General features: G+C 44.0%; 1 protein-coding gene across 1 annotated transcript in view; it reads right to left on the bottom strand.

Moving 5' to 3' along the window:
- LOC149454138 (hexokinase-1) overlaps positions 1–11,116 on the bottom strand; it is an 86,117-nt gene extending 75,001 nt beyond the window's left edge. The window contains exon 1 of the mRNA XM_089687743.1: positions 10,855–11,116. Coding sequence (XP_089543869.1) covers positions 10,855–10,917 — 63 coding nt within the window. The 5' untranslated portion in view covers positions 10,918–11,116. The remainder of the gene's footprint in view (positions 1–10,854) is intronic.
- Positions 11,117–16,360: the final 5,244 nt, after the last annotated feature.

Here is a 16,360-nt window from a genome sequence, read left to right as displayed (position 1 = left end):
TTGGTATCATTGGGAGGAATAGTGCCCCATTCTTGGTATCATTGGGAGGAATAGTGCCCCATTCTTGGTATCATTGGGAGGAATAGTGCTCCATTCTTGTTATCATTGGGAGGAATAGTGCCCCATTCTTGGTATCATTGGGAGGAATAGTGCCCCATTCTTGGTATCATTGGGAAGAATAGTGCCCCAATTTTTAGTATCATTGGGATAGTGCCCCATTCCTGGTGTCTGTGGGAGAAATGGTGCCCCATTGTTGATGTCAGTTGGCAGAATAGTGTCTCATATCAGTGAGAGGAATAGTGCCCCAGGGGCCAGATAAAGGCAAACAAAGGGTGACATCAGGCCCAGGCCACAGTTTGGAGACAATTGTTGTAGAGAAAAAATAGGCAACATTGGCACTGCAGTTGTTATGGAACTACAAGTCATATGAGCTGCTGCAATAATGACAGCCACAGCCATGATCCCGAAGCCAGAAGTGTGACGGGATTTATAGTTTCTCTCACAACTGGAGTCCATTTTTGAACATCCTTGCTACAAAGTAATAATAGGGCCATGCTAAATTTCAGTTGTAAATTTATATTATCTTTGAGACACCTGATCAAATTCCTATGCTTAAAAAAGGAAATAAAGCTTCCCTTTTCTAGACAACATTGGGTGCATTTGTTCATGCTTGAATGAATTATATCTTAAACTACAAATGTAAACACCGTTGGCAGTTGTGCTGTTTTTGTATGTGATAAATCAGATCACTAACTGTAACCTGAACTGCGGCCAAACAATGAAATGATGCAGAAATCAACAGCCTAACCAGAGAACAGTATAGCAGAAATTACTCATTTTAGGCAAACATCCATGATTTTGTGTCCCAGGCGATGATGTATTTGTATTCAAGCTAATTACAAATCAACATACAGATTTAGACAATTTCTTCACAATCTGGTCTCTGCTGCATTGGCTGCCTTGATAAGCTTAAAGCCATATTCCAACACTTGCAAAAAATGAATAAATGCACCCACATTGATTATAAAAAAGTGCATTTTTGAATTTGTTTGTAATAAAACTTGCAAAGAATTGAAACTGTGATCAGTGGATGGTGAGTACAATACACAGACTCCTACAAACTAGGCTTTCAGCTGCAGGTCCATGCCATGGGGCTGAAGGAAGTATTAGGCCCCATGTACACGGGATACTGCTGAACGACGGAAACTGACTGCTAGAAAACATAGGTTAAAAAATGTCTGTTTAGTTGTGTTTGCATAACGCTTTTATGCGCGTTTGCGTTTAGAAGCGTTTTTTAAAGATAAGCACAGGATAACCTCCCAAATGCCCAGAATGCACTGAAAGTGGTAAATTATTAACTATTTCAGACTGTTTCAGAGAATTACAGAGAGTAGAAGCAGTGACAGCAGTATGTGTTGAGAATAGCTTAGGAGTGAGTTGCTCATTAACATTTATTTTGTTTCCAAGGGTGGGAAAGGTTTCTGTTAGAGTGAGTCATTAAGGCCACCTGGCAGGGGGTCTTCATGAGGTGTGAATGGTCATTAACATATCTTTTGTTTCCAAGGGTGGGAGAGGTCTGAGGTGTGAATTGGTCATTACAATATGTGACAAGCCTTGTAGGTAGATCCTGTGTTTAGTGTTTTGTCCATCTGAGCACCTTGAAAACACTTTGCATGCATTTTTCATGATGAAAAAAGGCCCTGGACAGCATCGGGAACTGGAAGAGTTAAAAAAATTTCAAACGCAAACGCTCATAAACACGATTAGCCGTGTTTAACCGTGTTTACAAGTGTTTTGCTTTTGAAATGCTGATAAAATCGACTGCTGAACGCAAGTTTTCTGTGTTCAAAAAACGACTGTAAGCTCAAATGCCTGTACACGACTGTAAATGAAGATGTGTACATGGACACATAGGAAAATATTAGGGAGAGTTCAGGGGCTGCAGAAAAAAACGCAGAACAGCTCCTAAACGTGAGTTTAGCAGCTGCAGTGTACATGAGCCCTTAATTGACTACAAGTGTGGTGATGTCACTCCAATAATCATTGTGTCCATCTGCTATGGTGGAAGATGGGATTTGTAGTCTCTCCATTCAATGATTTCTGGGGGGGACTGCAGTCTATGACAATATTTCATGTTACTCTCTAAATATGGGTGTAACATGACATATGCTCAATAGGGTGGACGCGGCCTTTGTTACTATTTTGGCCAGTGCACTACCTGCGTTTTTTACAGAGAATCTGTTGCTTTGCCTATTCAGGGAAAATGTACTGATTGTCTTAGCGGGCACACCCCACCTGGTTGATACTTACCTTGCATCCACTCACCTGTGGGTGTGCTAAGCCTTGTGTGAGCTCTGTATTGATCAGTGTCAGAGCTTACAGATGATTAATGATCACCCTCCCCCTCAAACGTGCCAGTGTTTGGGCTGGCGGTTGGCCACTCAGACCCGAGAACTACATTCTTGGAGTAAGAGGAGAAGGTCACGTCTTTCATTCTTGGAAGGATCAGGTACTTCTCAGCCCTCCCACAGATGAGCAAATAGGCAGATGAAGGCAGCGATGAAGGGTATCAATGGGTTGTGGGGTTCCCTAACACACTGACAAAGTGACAAATTCTCTGGAAGTTGTCCATGTGAAAGAGACGTATCAAATCTGTGGCACAGCAAACCAGTACAAAACAGGAACTGAGATTACTGCAGTCTTTCTTTACTGCTACAAAATTATCTGTACCCCATATAAGATATGGCCCTAACCACGCCTTAGGCCCCTTGCACAAGGCACAAGTCAGGAATGCCTGATTTGCACTATTTTTGCACCTGGTTCCAACAGTACTTTTTTGTCTGGGTTTCTTCCATATTGTTTATTTCTTTTCACATACCCAAAAATATATGGATACAGTGACCCTAAGGCTACATTCACATTAGCCTTGCTAGCAAGTGACAGACAGGCGTTTTTACCGTTTCCCAAATGCCTGGGAAAATTCTGCACATTGCAGCACATGGTACTGTTCAAACGGAAGCGTTAGCGTCGTGTCGTGGCAAAGCGGACGCCTCTGGTCAAGTCAGGAGGAGTTGAAGCCTCCTATTCAAGTCTATGGTGCTGCTCCGCAACGCCTGGCCGGCGTTTGCGGTGCGGTAGCGCCGTGGTTGCGGGGCATTTGCGAAGAGTTAACAGCATTCAAACTTCATTATAGACATTTGTGGGGCGTTTTTAACGTTTGGCAAACACCTAGCAACTTCCGCTAAACCGCGCATGCGGCATTTGCGGAGCAATAAAAATGCTCTGCAAACGTTGGACCAACGCTTATCAAACGCTATAGGAGGGTTTGGCAAGAGTTGGAAAAACAGTCAAGTGTGAACGAGCCCTTACAGTTGCTTTGGTCTTGGTGACATGCAGAATGCACTGACATCACACACAGTGAAGTAACATCTCAGTGACAGTGGTGCAGGCTCCAATGGTTATACCATCAATAGTACATTCTTGGACAAAAAGTGATTGCTAAATCACTGCACAGGCTCCTGTGTCTCTACAGATGTGTATGGCTGCAGTAGTAGGGAGAAACATTACCTGTAAAGACAAAATTTGCATTGCTAAATTCTTAGGGTTCATGCACACGGGACGTTTGGAAAACTCTTCTGAACAATGGAATCTGACTGCTGGAAAACGTAGGTTAAAAAACATCTGTTTAGCCGCGTTTGCATACCACGTTTAATGCGCGTTTGCGGTTAGAAGCATTTTTTAAAGATAACCTCAGGAGACCTTCCCAAATGCCCAGAATGCACTGAAAAACAGTAAAAAATTAACTATTTCAGACATTTTGAGAGAAATAGAGAGAGCAGAAGCAGAGAGAGCAGTATGTGTTGAGATGACCTGTCTTTTCTGGTTGTATTCACTATGGATCTCATCATGAACATAATGCGGCACGTTCTACCATTTTTTCCTTTGCAAAAAACCTGGAACTGACTGCGCTGGTGTACCGCGTCCATTTGAATATATGGAAAACACTTTGCATGTATTTCTGATGATGAAAAAAGGCTCTGGACAGCATCTGGACATGGAACAGTTAAAAAACGCTTCTAAACGCAAACACTTATAGACACGGTTAGCCGCGTTTACAAGCGTTTGAAAGTTTGGTGTGTTAAAAAAAAACGACTGTAGACTCAACTACCTGTAAACGACTATGTGTATATGGACATAGGAAAACATTAGGGAGAGTTCAGGGGCTGCTAAAAAAAATGCAGAAAAGCTCCTGAATGCGAGTTTATCAGCTGAAGTACATGAGCCCTTATTTTGAAAATGCCTGGCTGTCAAGTCGACCTTCAGAGTCCAGGAAGTCCTGATTCACAAAGCGTTTATAGAAAACAGGACCAAATTCTGCTTCACAGGCTGTGTCTGTTTTATATCTGCCTCTGTTGGTCCCTGAGCACCCTATTAGTGGCCACGCATATTTTAATTTTATTAGCCATTTGTCATGGAATAAAATCAAATTGATCAAATTGAATAGCCAAAACTTCAGTTCCAATTGATTTAGACTCAATTTAGATCTGATTTGACCCATCTGGGTTGATCGTCCAGCATTAAAAATGATTGATCATTTTTCATTGATCAGCAGCACTGGCATACTTTGGAACTAAACTCCCCCACCCCACCCCATCCTTTACAGCCAAGGAAGCTGCCATTTCAGCCTCTGTTTGATTCGCAGTTGTCATGGTGCTGCTCTTGTGATCAGTTATGACACCAGCTGTTTGATGGTTTGACATCAACTGATCACAATAGCAACACAGGCAACTGTGACAGTTAGCATTTACTATATGCCTTGAATGTAACTGTTTTGGGAAACAATTAAATCAATGGGTTTAGTTCCGCTTTAAACAGTCATTTTCAGTTTATACCACGGCTTATATCACGTTCGATGTGTTGGAACCCCCTTAGCTTCTTTCTAAAAATAAACAGTATAATTACAACACAACTGATTATGGTGTACCGCCAGTCACATGAAGCATCAATGCATTGTACGCATAGTTCCCATGAGGTCTGGCATATGTGCTTGTTTCTGTCACTTCAATCTGTTTCTACGGTTACAGTGTACAGTACAATAGGGGAAGCACTTGAATGTAATAATATTAAATAATAAAGTAAAAAAAATGCTTTATATATATACATATATATATATATATACACACACACACAATATATTAAATATATATACACACACACATATATATATATATATATACATACATACATATATATATATATATATACATACACACAATATATATATATATATATATATATATACAGGGCAGGCTCAAGCAAGAGAGTTTTTCAACATCAGTCAGCTCGCATATAGAAAAAATGTCGACCTAATAATGGAGACTGGAAATTACCGTATATTCTGTCCCAAGCTCTGCAAAGCCTCTGGGCTTGAAGACTCAGAGCAGAACCTATGAAGAGTCTGAAAACCCAAAGTTTGTTTTCTCCCCACCAGCCACCAACACTGGAGTCCCTCACCAAGTGTACTTGAGAAACCTAGGTGATACAATCACACTGCAAATATATATTTATAAATTAAATCCTACAACAAAGAATTAGCAGAGCACTAAGAGTTTTCAGCTTAACTCTCACAGCTACTGATGTTTATAAACAACAGGCTTTGTACAACAAAGGAGGAAAGGAGATACTGGAAAACAAGTGAAAAGAAACCTACAGCTCCCCCTGCTGGCTCAGAAGAATACAAAATATTAATATGCAAAACTTCATAGTTATCACACTAATTAATTTCACTTTGAATGGTATATTTTTGTTCTGACCATAATAAAAAAGGGATATACGAACTGACCACACATTTCCTTTAATCCTAAAATTCAATTACAAAAGTTGCATATTTCCCATTCTTAGTGCTACTGCATTTACAGACTATCCTTTGATACATGAAGAGTGGTGTATTTATGTTTGGTATGTGTCTTTTAGGCCCTATGTATTAAGATATTCTTACAAAGTAATTGAGTTATTTCTTTGCAACCATCAATCAGATGCAATCTTTCAGGGAAGGTCAGATACTCACTGGAGGAAGAGGAGAACTCACTGGTGCATAAGGCACTTCATGTTCAGATCATTTGATAAAGCACAATGAGAACTCGTCATGCATAGCAGGATTCTGACTGTATCATGACAGCCAGGAAAGTCAGTCCATGTCATGGTACCAGAAGTGGTAGGTATTAGGAAAGGTTGAGCTTGTGAAACTTGCCTGCAGTAGTTTTGTTAGGCTTAGCAGTACCCTTTAACACAAATGCCGTGTGCCTTTATTTGGAACTTCCTAGGGACTTACTACATACACATGATGAACCTGCATCTTATGGGATCAAACATAATAGACGTAGGAAGTAAGAAATAACGATTCTTTTTTCAGCTTTTTCCTTGCTCTCTTTACCTTGCTGTAACCCAACTTCTTTTTTTTTTTTTTGGACAAGCTAGAAATAAAAATGTGGAGGCATTATTACATAATAGGACTATAAAGTGCAGTTTCCTATGGTGACATACAAAAGCACCACCTCCAGCATTACCAGCTAAAGCTGGTCACACACATTGTGGTTTTCTTGTGCTCTCTTTAGGTTTGTCATGTTCACTGTTTCAGCCCAATGCTGGTCATGCACATAGGATTATATAATATCCTTCAGAACATCCAATAACTAGGTAGCATGAGGGCTTATGTGATATAAATTGAATGATTGTTTAAATCTCATACCCTCATAGTACACAGTTTTTGGCCTGGATGTTTAGGGGTTTTAAATTCTTGAGCATAAAATCCCCAGCAATTTCCTGCACACAGGGAGCCACAGGTGGAACATACAGCTGCCTATACAAGTGAATGACTGTACGCATCCGCACTCCAATAAATGCTGATCGCTTCTGCATTGGTGTTTACGCATGCGCATACAGAATATTTCCAAACTGCACCAGTGTTCCATTTCTGGAAATATGCTGTACGCACATGCACAGGTAAATGCTGATACAGTAGCAATCAGCATTTACAGCAAATGGTGTAGTTCCTCTCTAGGTCATCCTCCCCCTCCTCTACTATGTTTGTCATATAATTTTTTGGGGCTGAGGTGGGGGAGATTGGGTACCCAGCTTTGAAAGGTACCCATTCCCACTCGGATTGCCTAGGCGATCTGAGTGGAAGTCCCCCCCCTGCAGTCTTCTGGGACCCATCACAAGACCCAGAATACTGCGGGACCATTCACAAAGCACAGCCCAGCTATGTGCAGTGCGAAGTCTGCTATGAAACTGAAAGCAGTATAGCCGGCTACCCACAGTTAAGATACCGGGACCAAGAACCTAAAGGCTAATGAAGAATTTGTAGCTGTTGACTTTTTTTCCAGAGTCAACAAATGCTGTAAGTGAGTGCAGTCATGTACAGCAATTCACTTTTTTTTTGTCTGGCTGTATGTCGATGCCATGAATGACAGTCATCACAGTTGCTTGTGCTCTCAATCTAACTGTCAAGCCATCAAGTAGATGATGTTGTAACTGATCACATTTGCAGTACTATGGAAACTGCAGATCAAATGGAGACTAAGATGTCAGTTTCCTTGTGTGTAAAGGATAGGAGGGTTTAGTTCCACTTTAAGCGTTAAAGTGATTCTTACCCCAGGACCATGCATTGACTATATCTGGTCTCCCACAGTACACGGAACATGGAAATGAAATTATTTTAGTAAATATAAACTGCTAAATACCTTTTTTCTCATCAGCAGTTAGAGTAGTCTTGTGACTTCAGCAGAGCACTGGCTAAAGCTTGTAGGAGGAGTTTTCTTTCTGCTCTAGGAAGATGTGAAAGTCCTGACCCTCTGTCTGGACAGTGCTGATTGGCCCTGTGCTGATCACATGCACTCTCCCAAGAAAAAAAAAACCTCTAGCAATACACACCAAACTGAGCATGTGCATGTGACTACAGGTTCACCCTGTATCAGGTGGTCATTTCAACAAGAGGAGGGGCAGAGAAGAAAGGATCAAGCGGCCTTTTTACACAATGCAGAGGATTAACCCCTTAATTTCCACAGTGAGTATAACAAGCATGCTTTACTGCATACACAGACTGATTTTACTTTTGTGAGTTTAGTAACACTTTAAGCTATATTAAAAGTACATATTTAAAGCTTTATATGTGAACAAATGGCAAACAGACCTTTCAGTGTTAAACAAGCATTATTGTGGAACACATGAAACAATAATTGTGTTTATTTAATTTTATTTACTGAATTCCATATGGAGCTAATCAGTGAATTATCTTTCTAAGATAATAATATCAGTATCTCAGTGGAAAAACAAGAGTGTGTTTAGCACTCCTTAATAAACATTATGCACTAAGGAATGAAATAAAGAACAGTTTACTGAACTGGGCTGCTAATGTTCTAACTAACTGAGATCTACAAGGTCGTAAGTAAAGCAGAAGGAAATCACTGAACCCCTTTAAATTTCAGGCCTATCCCTGAGCCGCACGTACATCCCCAAAGGAATAAAATCTATTCCAGGATTCCAAGGAGATGTAAGTGCAGTTGTTCTCCATTGCAATGATGCTCTGATATAATTGGTCCGGTAATGAATTGTATTATGTAATAGCTGACACGTCCTTCGACAGATGCATGCAGCGAACAAGGTGAAATGGACACCAGCTGTATCTGCCTACATGCCAAATACATCTTTCCTGATCCTCAATCTGTATACAAAACATCGAATTATAATGAAATAACCTGACTTGCAGAATTGGTTTGAATGTAAAGAGAACTGAATCATTAACACGTCCACCAATATCAACAAGTGTGCACACAGCCCAGAAAGCAGTTCAGTAATGGCGGATCTATATGAAATGATTCAAGTGCTTTGACCTCCCCTCAGGACAAGACCAGTACATAGAGGCAGCAGTGGAGGTCAAACGCATAATCTGTTCCATTCCCTGGGCACTGGTAACTCACAGCAAGGCTGGTTATGTGGGTTGGGTCAGTAATGTGTAATTTACATGACTAGGTAACTAGGGAGCCCATTCAAGGTCCAGACATCCACACTAAGGTGTGTCCTTGGACATAAATCCACACTTCTCCATGGAGTCAGGATCAGGATTAACACAAGCAATTGCTGAATATCTTCAACCACATAATCATAGTAGTATTACTCACTTACAGTACATAGAAAATCAAATTATTTTTAAAAAACATCCGCTAAATTAAAGTCTGATCACCAACTGTCCAATCAATAAAAGTGTGATCATAACCCATCCTATAAATAAAATTCTGATCATAACATCCTATCAATAGAAGTCTGATCATAAACATTGTATCAAACAAATTCTGATCATTAATCCATCCTATAAATACAAGTCTGACCATAGCCATCCTATCAAAGCCTGATCATAACCATCCTATAAATACAAGTCTGACCATGACCATCCTATAAATAAAAGTCTGATCACAGCTATGCTATTGAAGAAAATCTGATCATAACTATTCTATAAATAAAAGTCTGATCACAGCTATGCTATCAATGAATATCTGATCATAACTATTCTATAAATAAAAGTCTGATCACAGCTATGCTATCAATGAATATCTGATCATAACTATTCTATAAATAAAAGTCTGATCACAGCTATGCTATCAATGAATATCTGATCATAACTATTCTATAAATAAAAGTCTGATCACAGCTATGCTATCAATGAATATCTGATCATAACTATTCTATAAATAAAATTCTAATCACAGCTATGCTATCAATGAAAATCTGATCATTACTATTCTATAAATAAAATTCTGATCATAACCATCCTATAAATAAAAGCCTGATCATAGCTACACTATCGATAAAAATGTGATCATACCATCATATAAATACAATTCTGATCATAGCCATCCTATAAATAAAAGTCTGATCAAAGCTATGCTATCAATGAAAATCTGATCATATCTATTCCATAAATAAAAGTCTGATCATAACCATATTATCAATAAATGTCTGCTCATAACCATTCTATTAGTGAAAATCTGATCATAAGCATCTTGTCAATACAATTCTGATCATAATCATCCTATCAATAAAAGTCTGATCATAACCACTCTATCAATAAAAATCTGATAGCCTTTAAATAATAACTTGGCACCTCCTGGATAGAGATGATATCTGAGAACCATCAGAAAAAAAAGAGAGGAAACTGAGAACGTGGGAACTCATGAAACCAGCTTTTCTATTTAATATTTCCAGTGAAGGTTAAAGAATGCTGATATCTGATTGGCTGCTGGCAGCAGCATCTCTCCTTCCTCTTCCCCAGACTTCATCATTTTCCTAATTCACAAGGACACAAAGTCATCTGATGAACTTGTAAAGCAGTATCTGTCCAGGTGTATTACTGACAATCACCCATCCTCCGGTGCAATAATATTCCCAATATGACAAGGAGTGTCACCTGGCAGGATCAGGGATGGATGATTAGTACATAGCCATTGTAAAGTTGTGATTCTGGAGCTGAGGATGGCAGGTGATCATTGTGCTACCTCTGGGTATGCTCTGACTTCTCAGGCTGTCCCTGTAAACATGGATCTGAGGAAAGGCCTCAGCCCAGACACATGAAATGTCACCACATCCTGCTTTCAAGGACATTGCAGGAGGCTGCTCCATGGATTCTACATTTTCCTCCCATCCTCCTCCTCCTCACTAATGGAACCCATTGATCTGTCCTGATGAGGACTGTTCTGCTACTATAGATCTGATCAGTCCCTGGGATCCAGGACTCAGTGCCCACAGGCTGGGCTCACATGGCCCTACAAATAAAGGGGCTCCCTCCCCCCTCTCTCTCACCTTTTTGACCTGATCATCTTTGAGCTCAGTGAAGTAATAGGCCAGGAGCTGGGCTGCTATCATTCTGCAGGCTGGCTTCAATCCGAGGTGCCCGGGGAAGGTGCAGGGGGCTGATCTGTAGGGTCAGTGTGGCTGGGCTGTGCAGCGATCCAGCGATGACACACACAGCTCGGCTCGGCTCCGCTCCCTTACAAGCTGAAAGATGTCACCGATTTTTTTTCCTTTCCTCTCTGGCTGTGACATGTCAGACCAGCCCACTTCCTGGACTCTGATTGGCTGAGGAGGGAGGGCTCGCTTGCTGCATCGAGGAGAACAGCTTAATAGGAGGGGGGCTGAGCGAGGTGTGCCTGTACTGAGGAGGATGGGGGGCAGGGACTGGAGGGATGGGGGAGACCATTACTACTGGGATGGGGGGCAGGGACTGGGGGGAGACCATTACTACAGGGATGGGGGGCAGGGACTGGAGGGATGGGGGGAGACCAGTACTACAGGGATGGGGGCAGGGACTGGAGGGATGGGGGGAGACCAGTACTACAGGGATGGGGGGCAGGGACTGGAGAGATAGGGGGAGACCAGTACTACAGGGATGGGGGGCAGGGACTGGAGAGATAGGGGGAGACCAGTACTACAGGGATGGGGGGCAGGGACTGGAGGGATGGGGGAAGACAGGTACTAGAGGGATGGGGGGGACAGGTACTAGAGGGATGGGTTGGGGGGCAGGGACTGGAGGGATGGCGGGAGGTGGGGGACAGGTACTAGGGGGATGGGGGGGGGGACTGGGGGGATGATGGGAGGTGGGGGACAGGTACTAGGGGGGGAGCAGCACTGGAGGGATGGAGGGGGGTCAGGTACTAGAGAGATGGGGGGCATTGTACTAGAAGAATGTGAGGGGGGTCAGGTACTATGGGGGGGGGGGGATTAACGTACTAAAAGGAAAGGATGGCAAGGGATGAGGAATCAGGTACTTGAAGGATGGGAATGGGAGATCAGATACTAGAGGGATGGGGGGGGGGGGGACAGGTACTGGAGGATGAGGAATGGGGATCAAGTACTAGAGGGATGGGGGGGGATCAGTTACTGGAAGGATGAGGAGTGGTGATCAAGTACTGGAAGGATGGGGGGGATCAGGTACAGAGGGATGGGATTAACATACTAGAAGGAAAGGAGGGCAACGAATGGGGGGGGGGGGGACACGTATTTGAAGGATGGGGAGGGGGGATCAGATACTAGAGGGATTCGGGGGAGGGGGACAGTTACTGGAAGGATGAGGGGGGATCAGGTACTGGAAGGATGAGGAGTGGGGATCAGGTACAGAGGGCTGGGGGGGGTCAGGTACTATGGGGGGATTAACGTACTAGAAGGAAAGGAGGGCAAGGAATGGGGGGGGTCAGGTACTTGAAGGATGGGGAATCAGATACTAGAGGTATTGGGGATGGGGGGCAGGTACTGGAAGGATGAGGGGGGAATCAGGTACTAGAGGGATTGGGAGGTATCAGGTACTGGAAGGATGAGGGGGGAATCAGGTACTAGAGGGATTGGGAGGTATCAGGTACTGGAAGGATGAGGAGTGGGGATCAGGTACAGAGGGCTGGGGATGCAGGTACTGGAAGAATGAGGAGTGAGGATCAGGTACTAGAGGGAGGGAGATCAGGTACTGGAGGGAGGGGGGATCAGGTACTAGAGGGAGGGGGGATCAGGTACTGGAGGGAGGGGGGATCAGGTACAGAGGGCTGGGGATGCAAGTACTGGAAGGATGAGTGGGGATCAGGTACTAGAGGGAGGCAGGATCAAGTACTGGAGGGAGGGGAGATCAGGTACTAGAGGAAAGGGGGATCAAGTACTGGAGGGAGGGGGGATCAGGTACTGGAGGGAGGGGGGATCAGGTACTAGAGGGAAGGGGGATCAAGTACTGGAGGGAGGGGGGATCAGGTACTAGGGGGAAGGAGGATCAGGTTCTAGAGGGAGGGGGGATCAGGTACAGAGGGCTGGGGGCAGGTACTGGAAGGATGAGGAGTGGGGATCAGGTACTAGAGGGAGGGAGGATCAAGTACTGGAGGGAGGGGGGATCAGGTTCTAGAGGGAGGGGGGATCAGATACAGAGGGCTGGGGGCAGGTACTGGAAGGATGAGGAGTGGGGATCAGGTACTAGAGGGAGGGAGGACCAAGTACTGGAGGGAGGGGGGATCAGGTACTGGAGGAGGGGGGGGATCAGGTACTGGAGGGAGGGGGGGGATCAGGTAATGGAGGGAGGGGGGGATCAGGTACTGGAGGGAGGGGGGATCAGGTACTGCGGGAATGGGGAGGGGGTTATCGAGTACGGGGGGATCAGGTACTAGTGGGAAGGGGAGGGGGATGTAAGATAGTGGTGCCGACCGATCAAGCAGATTAGGTACTGTGAATGGGGGGGGGCAGGTACTAGAGGGATGGGGAGAGGGTGTCAGCTCCTGGAGGGGGTGGAAGGTATTGGTGCGTGTAGTGGGGGAGGGGTATGTAGATCTGGTGGAGGAGGGAAGGGTCTGTACACAGACATGGGACGATACATCTTGTGTAGAGGGGAAGGGGGAGGTCCATGCCAGGCAGTGAGTGTATGATGGGATCACGTCTATCACGTAGCAGGGATGCCCGGTGCGGACACTTCTCCATCACTTCCTGTCTGGAGGAATGCCCTCATCCTGCCCCGGTCCCCCCTCCATGGACTGCTGGTGACAGGTGGTGCCTGGAAGGGGTGCGCAGTGTGATGACATGGAGGATGGAAGCCAAGTGATGATTGCGTTGTGATGACACAGCCCCCCCATATGTCAGATCACCAGCCATTGGGTAGGGTCAGGCTGGGCTGGAGGGACAGGGATCGGCTCGTTTTATGGCGCTATGAATGGCACACATTGCTGGTAGTATGGCATCTATAGGTGTGGATTGTAGATATAGACTGATATTATCGCCATCAGAGATCACTGCATGATGTGTATGGAGAGGGGACTTCCCGCAATAGAAATCATCACAGAACACAATTGTACTAAATATGTCTCAATAAAATGGGGGAATTTCTTCAAACTTTTTCAAAAAATTTTTTAATAGGTTATGGATGTAAGGCTTCTGCCAATCAGTGGATTGGGGTGACAACTGTATGGATGGTCAGCTTTACAGGACACAAGGACTAGTACCCTGGTGTAGTCCATGTAGTCCTCCTTGCTCTCCTGTCACCCAGAGGGATAATGATAGGAATAGTTCTGCTGGTGACACCTGATGAGAAATTGTTCCTGTGACCTCCACACTGACACCATCCACCAATCATGAGCTCTGTGAGGAATTTTACCACTGCAGTTTTCATTTTTTTTGTTGTGATTCTTTTATATAGCCATGTATTGTATAAGCCAGGTCAAATGTAGATGTAATAAAAATGTAACCATAACCAGGCACTGGAGGTTGTCATTTACTTGAAGTGGAACTGAAGACATTTTACAAAAGCTGTGATCAGGGAGGATATCATACAACAGACATGCAAAGTCTCTTCTGCAAAAATAAATAAAAAATACACCTACCTACGTGCCTGCTCACAGTCTTCTATGGAAAGTACACCAGGCTGTGCATGCGCAGCTCAGCTTAAAGTGGAGTTCCAGTGAAAAAGTAAAAACAAAAGTCAGCCGCTACAAAAGCTGTAGCGGCTGACTTTTAAAAAATGAACACTCACCTGTCCCTCGATCCTGCGGTGTTCCCAGCCCCCCTCTCAGCCCATTTCACCATCCGCCCTGTGTTCCCAGCATCTGCAGTGTGGGCACCCGGCTGTGACAGCTTGCGGCTTCACAGTCGGGAGCCCACTGCGCATGCACATACGAGTCCTCTAGGACCTGTCACATGCCCCAGAAGACTACAAGGGGGGAGGACAACCTCCACTTCAGATCGCCTAGGTGATCGCAGCTGAAGTGGGAGCATGTATCTGTCAATTTCAGGTACCCACTTCCCTCTGCTTCCCAAAGATGCCAATCCTTAACAGGGAGCAGGGGACCAATCCTTTAAGTGGAACTTCCCCTTTTGGGTGGAGCTCCGCTTTAAATCCCCACCACTGTCCCTGTGTGTCAGGATGACTGACTCCTGCATATGCACAGACGTTACATCATCCCTCGCCAGCTAATGAGAATGCCAGCATTGGCGAGGATCCCCTCGTGGACTTCAGACCATTAGAGAGGAGGTAAGTATAATGCCTTTAGTTTTGCTTTAAAGGATCAGTTCACCTTTGGCAACATGTTACATGTTCCACTTGTCTTTAAAAGCGTGCTCCGTTGGATGTCAGAACAGAGCAGCTAGCACAATACCATAATAAACATCACAAAACAATAGTGCAGCACGATCTCTGCACTTCACTGTTGTTTTGCAGTATATCTGCTTACTTGTACATCCCATACGGGCAAGCAGATATACTGACAGATCTGCAGGAGACCTGCATGGCACCAGTTGTCTACTGATCACTAGTGCAATGCTTTAAAGGCTCCTACAGCAAAAAATAATGCATATTTTTTTATCTGCCAAAAAATCTGCATTTATTATTTTTGATCAAAAGGTGAACTTATCCTTTAAGCAGAACTAAACCCATCGATTTAACAATTTCCCAAAATGGTTACATTCAAGGCATGCCTTAAATATTAGCTGTCACAGTTGCTTGTGCTCTCAAACAAATTGTCAAGCTTTCCAATAGCTGGTGTCATAACTAACTGCATGTGCAGCACCATGGCAACTGTAGATCAAAGAGAGGAGGGAAGATGGCAGCTTCCTTGGCTGTAAAGGGTAGGGTGGTTTTATTTTATTTATTTCAGGTACTTATATAGTGCTGTCAATTTATGCAGCGCTTTACATATATATTGTACATTCACATCAGTCCCTAACCCTCAAGGGGTGTACAATCTAAGGTCCCTAACTCACATTCATACATACACATACTAGGGACAATTTAGACAGGATGTAAGTCACCTACCAGCATTTCTTTGGAGTGTGGGAGGAAACCAGAGTCCCAGAGGAAACCCACATAGGCACGCACAGGGAGAACATGCAAACTCCAGGCAGGTGGTGCCATGGTTGGGATTTGAACCAACGACCTTAGTACTGCCAGGCAGAAGTGCTAACCATTTAGCCACTGTGGTTTTGCGCTGTAGTAAAGATCATCACTGGACAAAATCGAAAGTACCCCTCTCCAGCCCACCCCCTGCTCCCAGTATTCCACAATTATTGTTAAAAAGCTGTCCACCTGAGTCCGCTGTCACATGACCCTTTGCACAGCCTTTTATTATTATACAGGATTTATATAGCGCCAACAGTTTGCTCAGCGCTTTACAATATTTTCAGAGAATGAAGACCTGTGATCCAGTGCTGCAGGCCCAGCCCCCCTCAGAGTAGTCTGCTTTTCAAGACATGGTCATGTCACTGTAGTCTCCTAGATCCCAAAAGAGCCCCCTGCTGGACACTGCCTGGGTGATATGAAATGGTCCATGTCACCCCTGCAGCAAAGTGGGCACCT

This window comes from Staurois parvus, unplaced genomic scaffold (assembly GCF_062004578.1).
Source record: "Staurois parvus isolate SC_StPar_1 unplaced genomic scaffold, SC_StPar_1.0 ptg000437l, whole genome shotgun sequence".
NCBI classification, from domain to species: domain Eukaryota; kingdom Metazoa; phylum Chordata; class Amphibia; order Anura; family Ranidae; genus Staurois; species Staurois parvus.
The sequence above is the reverse complement of the archived record's forward strand: the minus strand, read 5'-3'. Positions and strand labels throughout refer to the sequence as shown.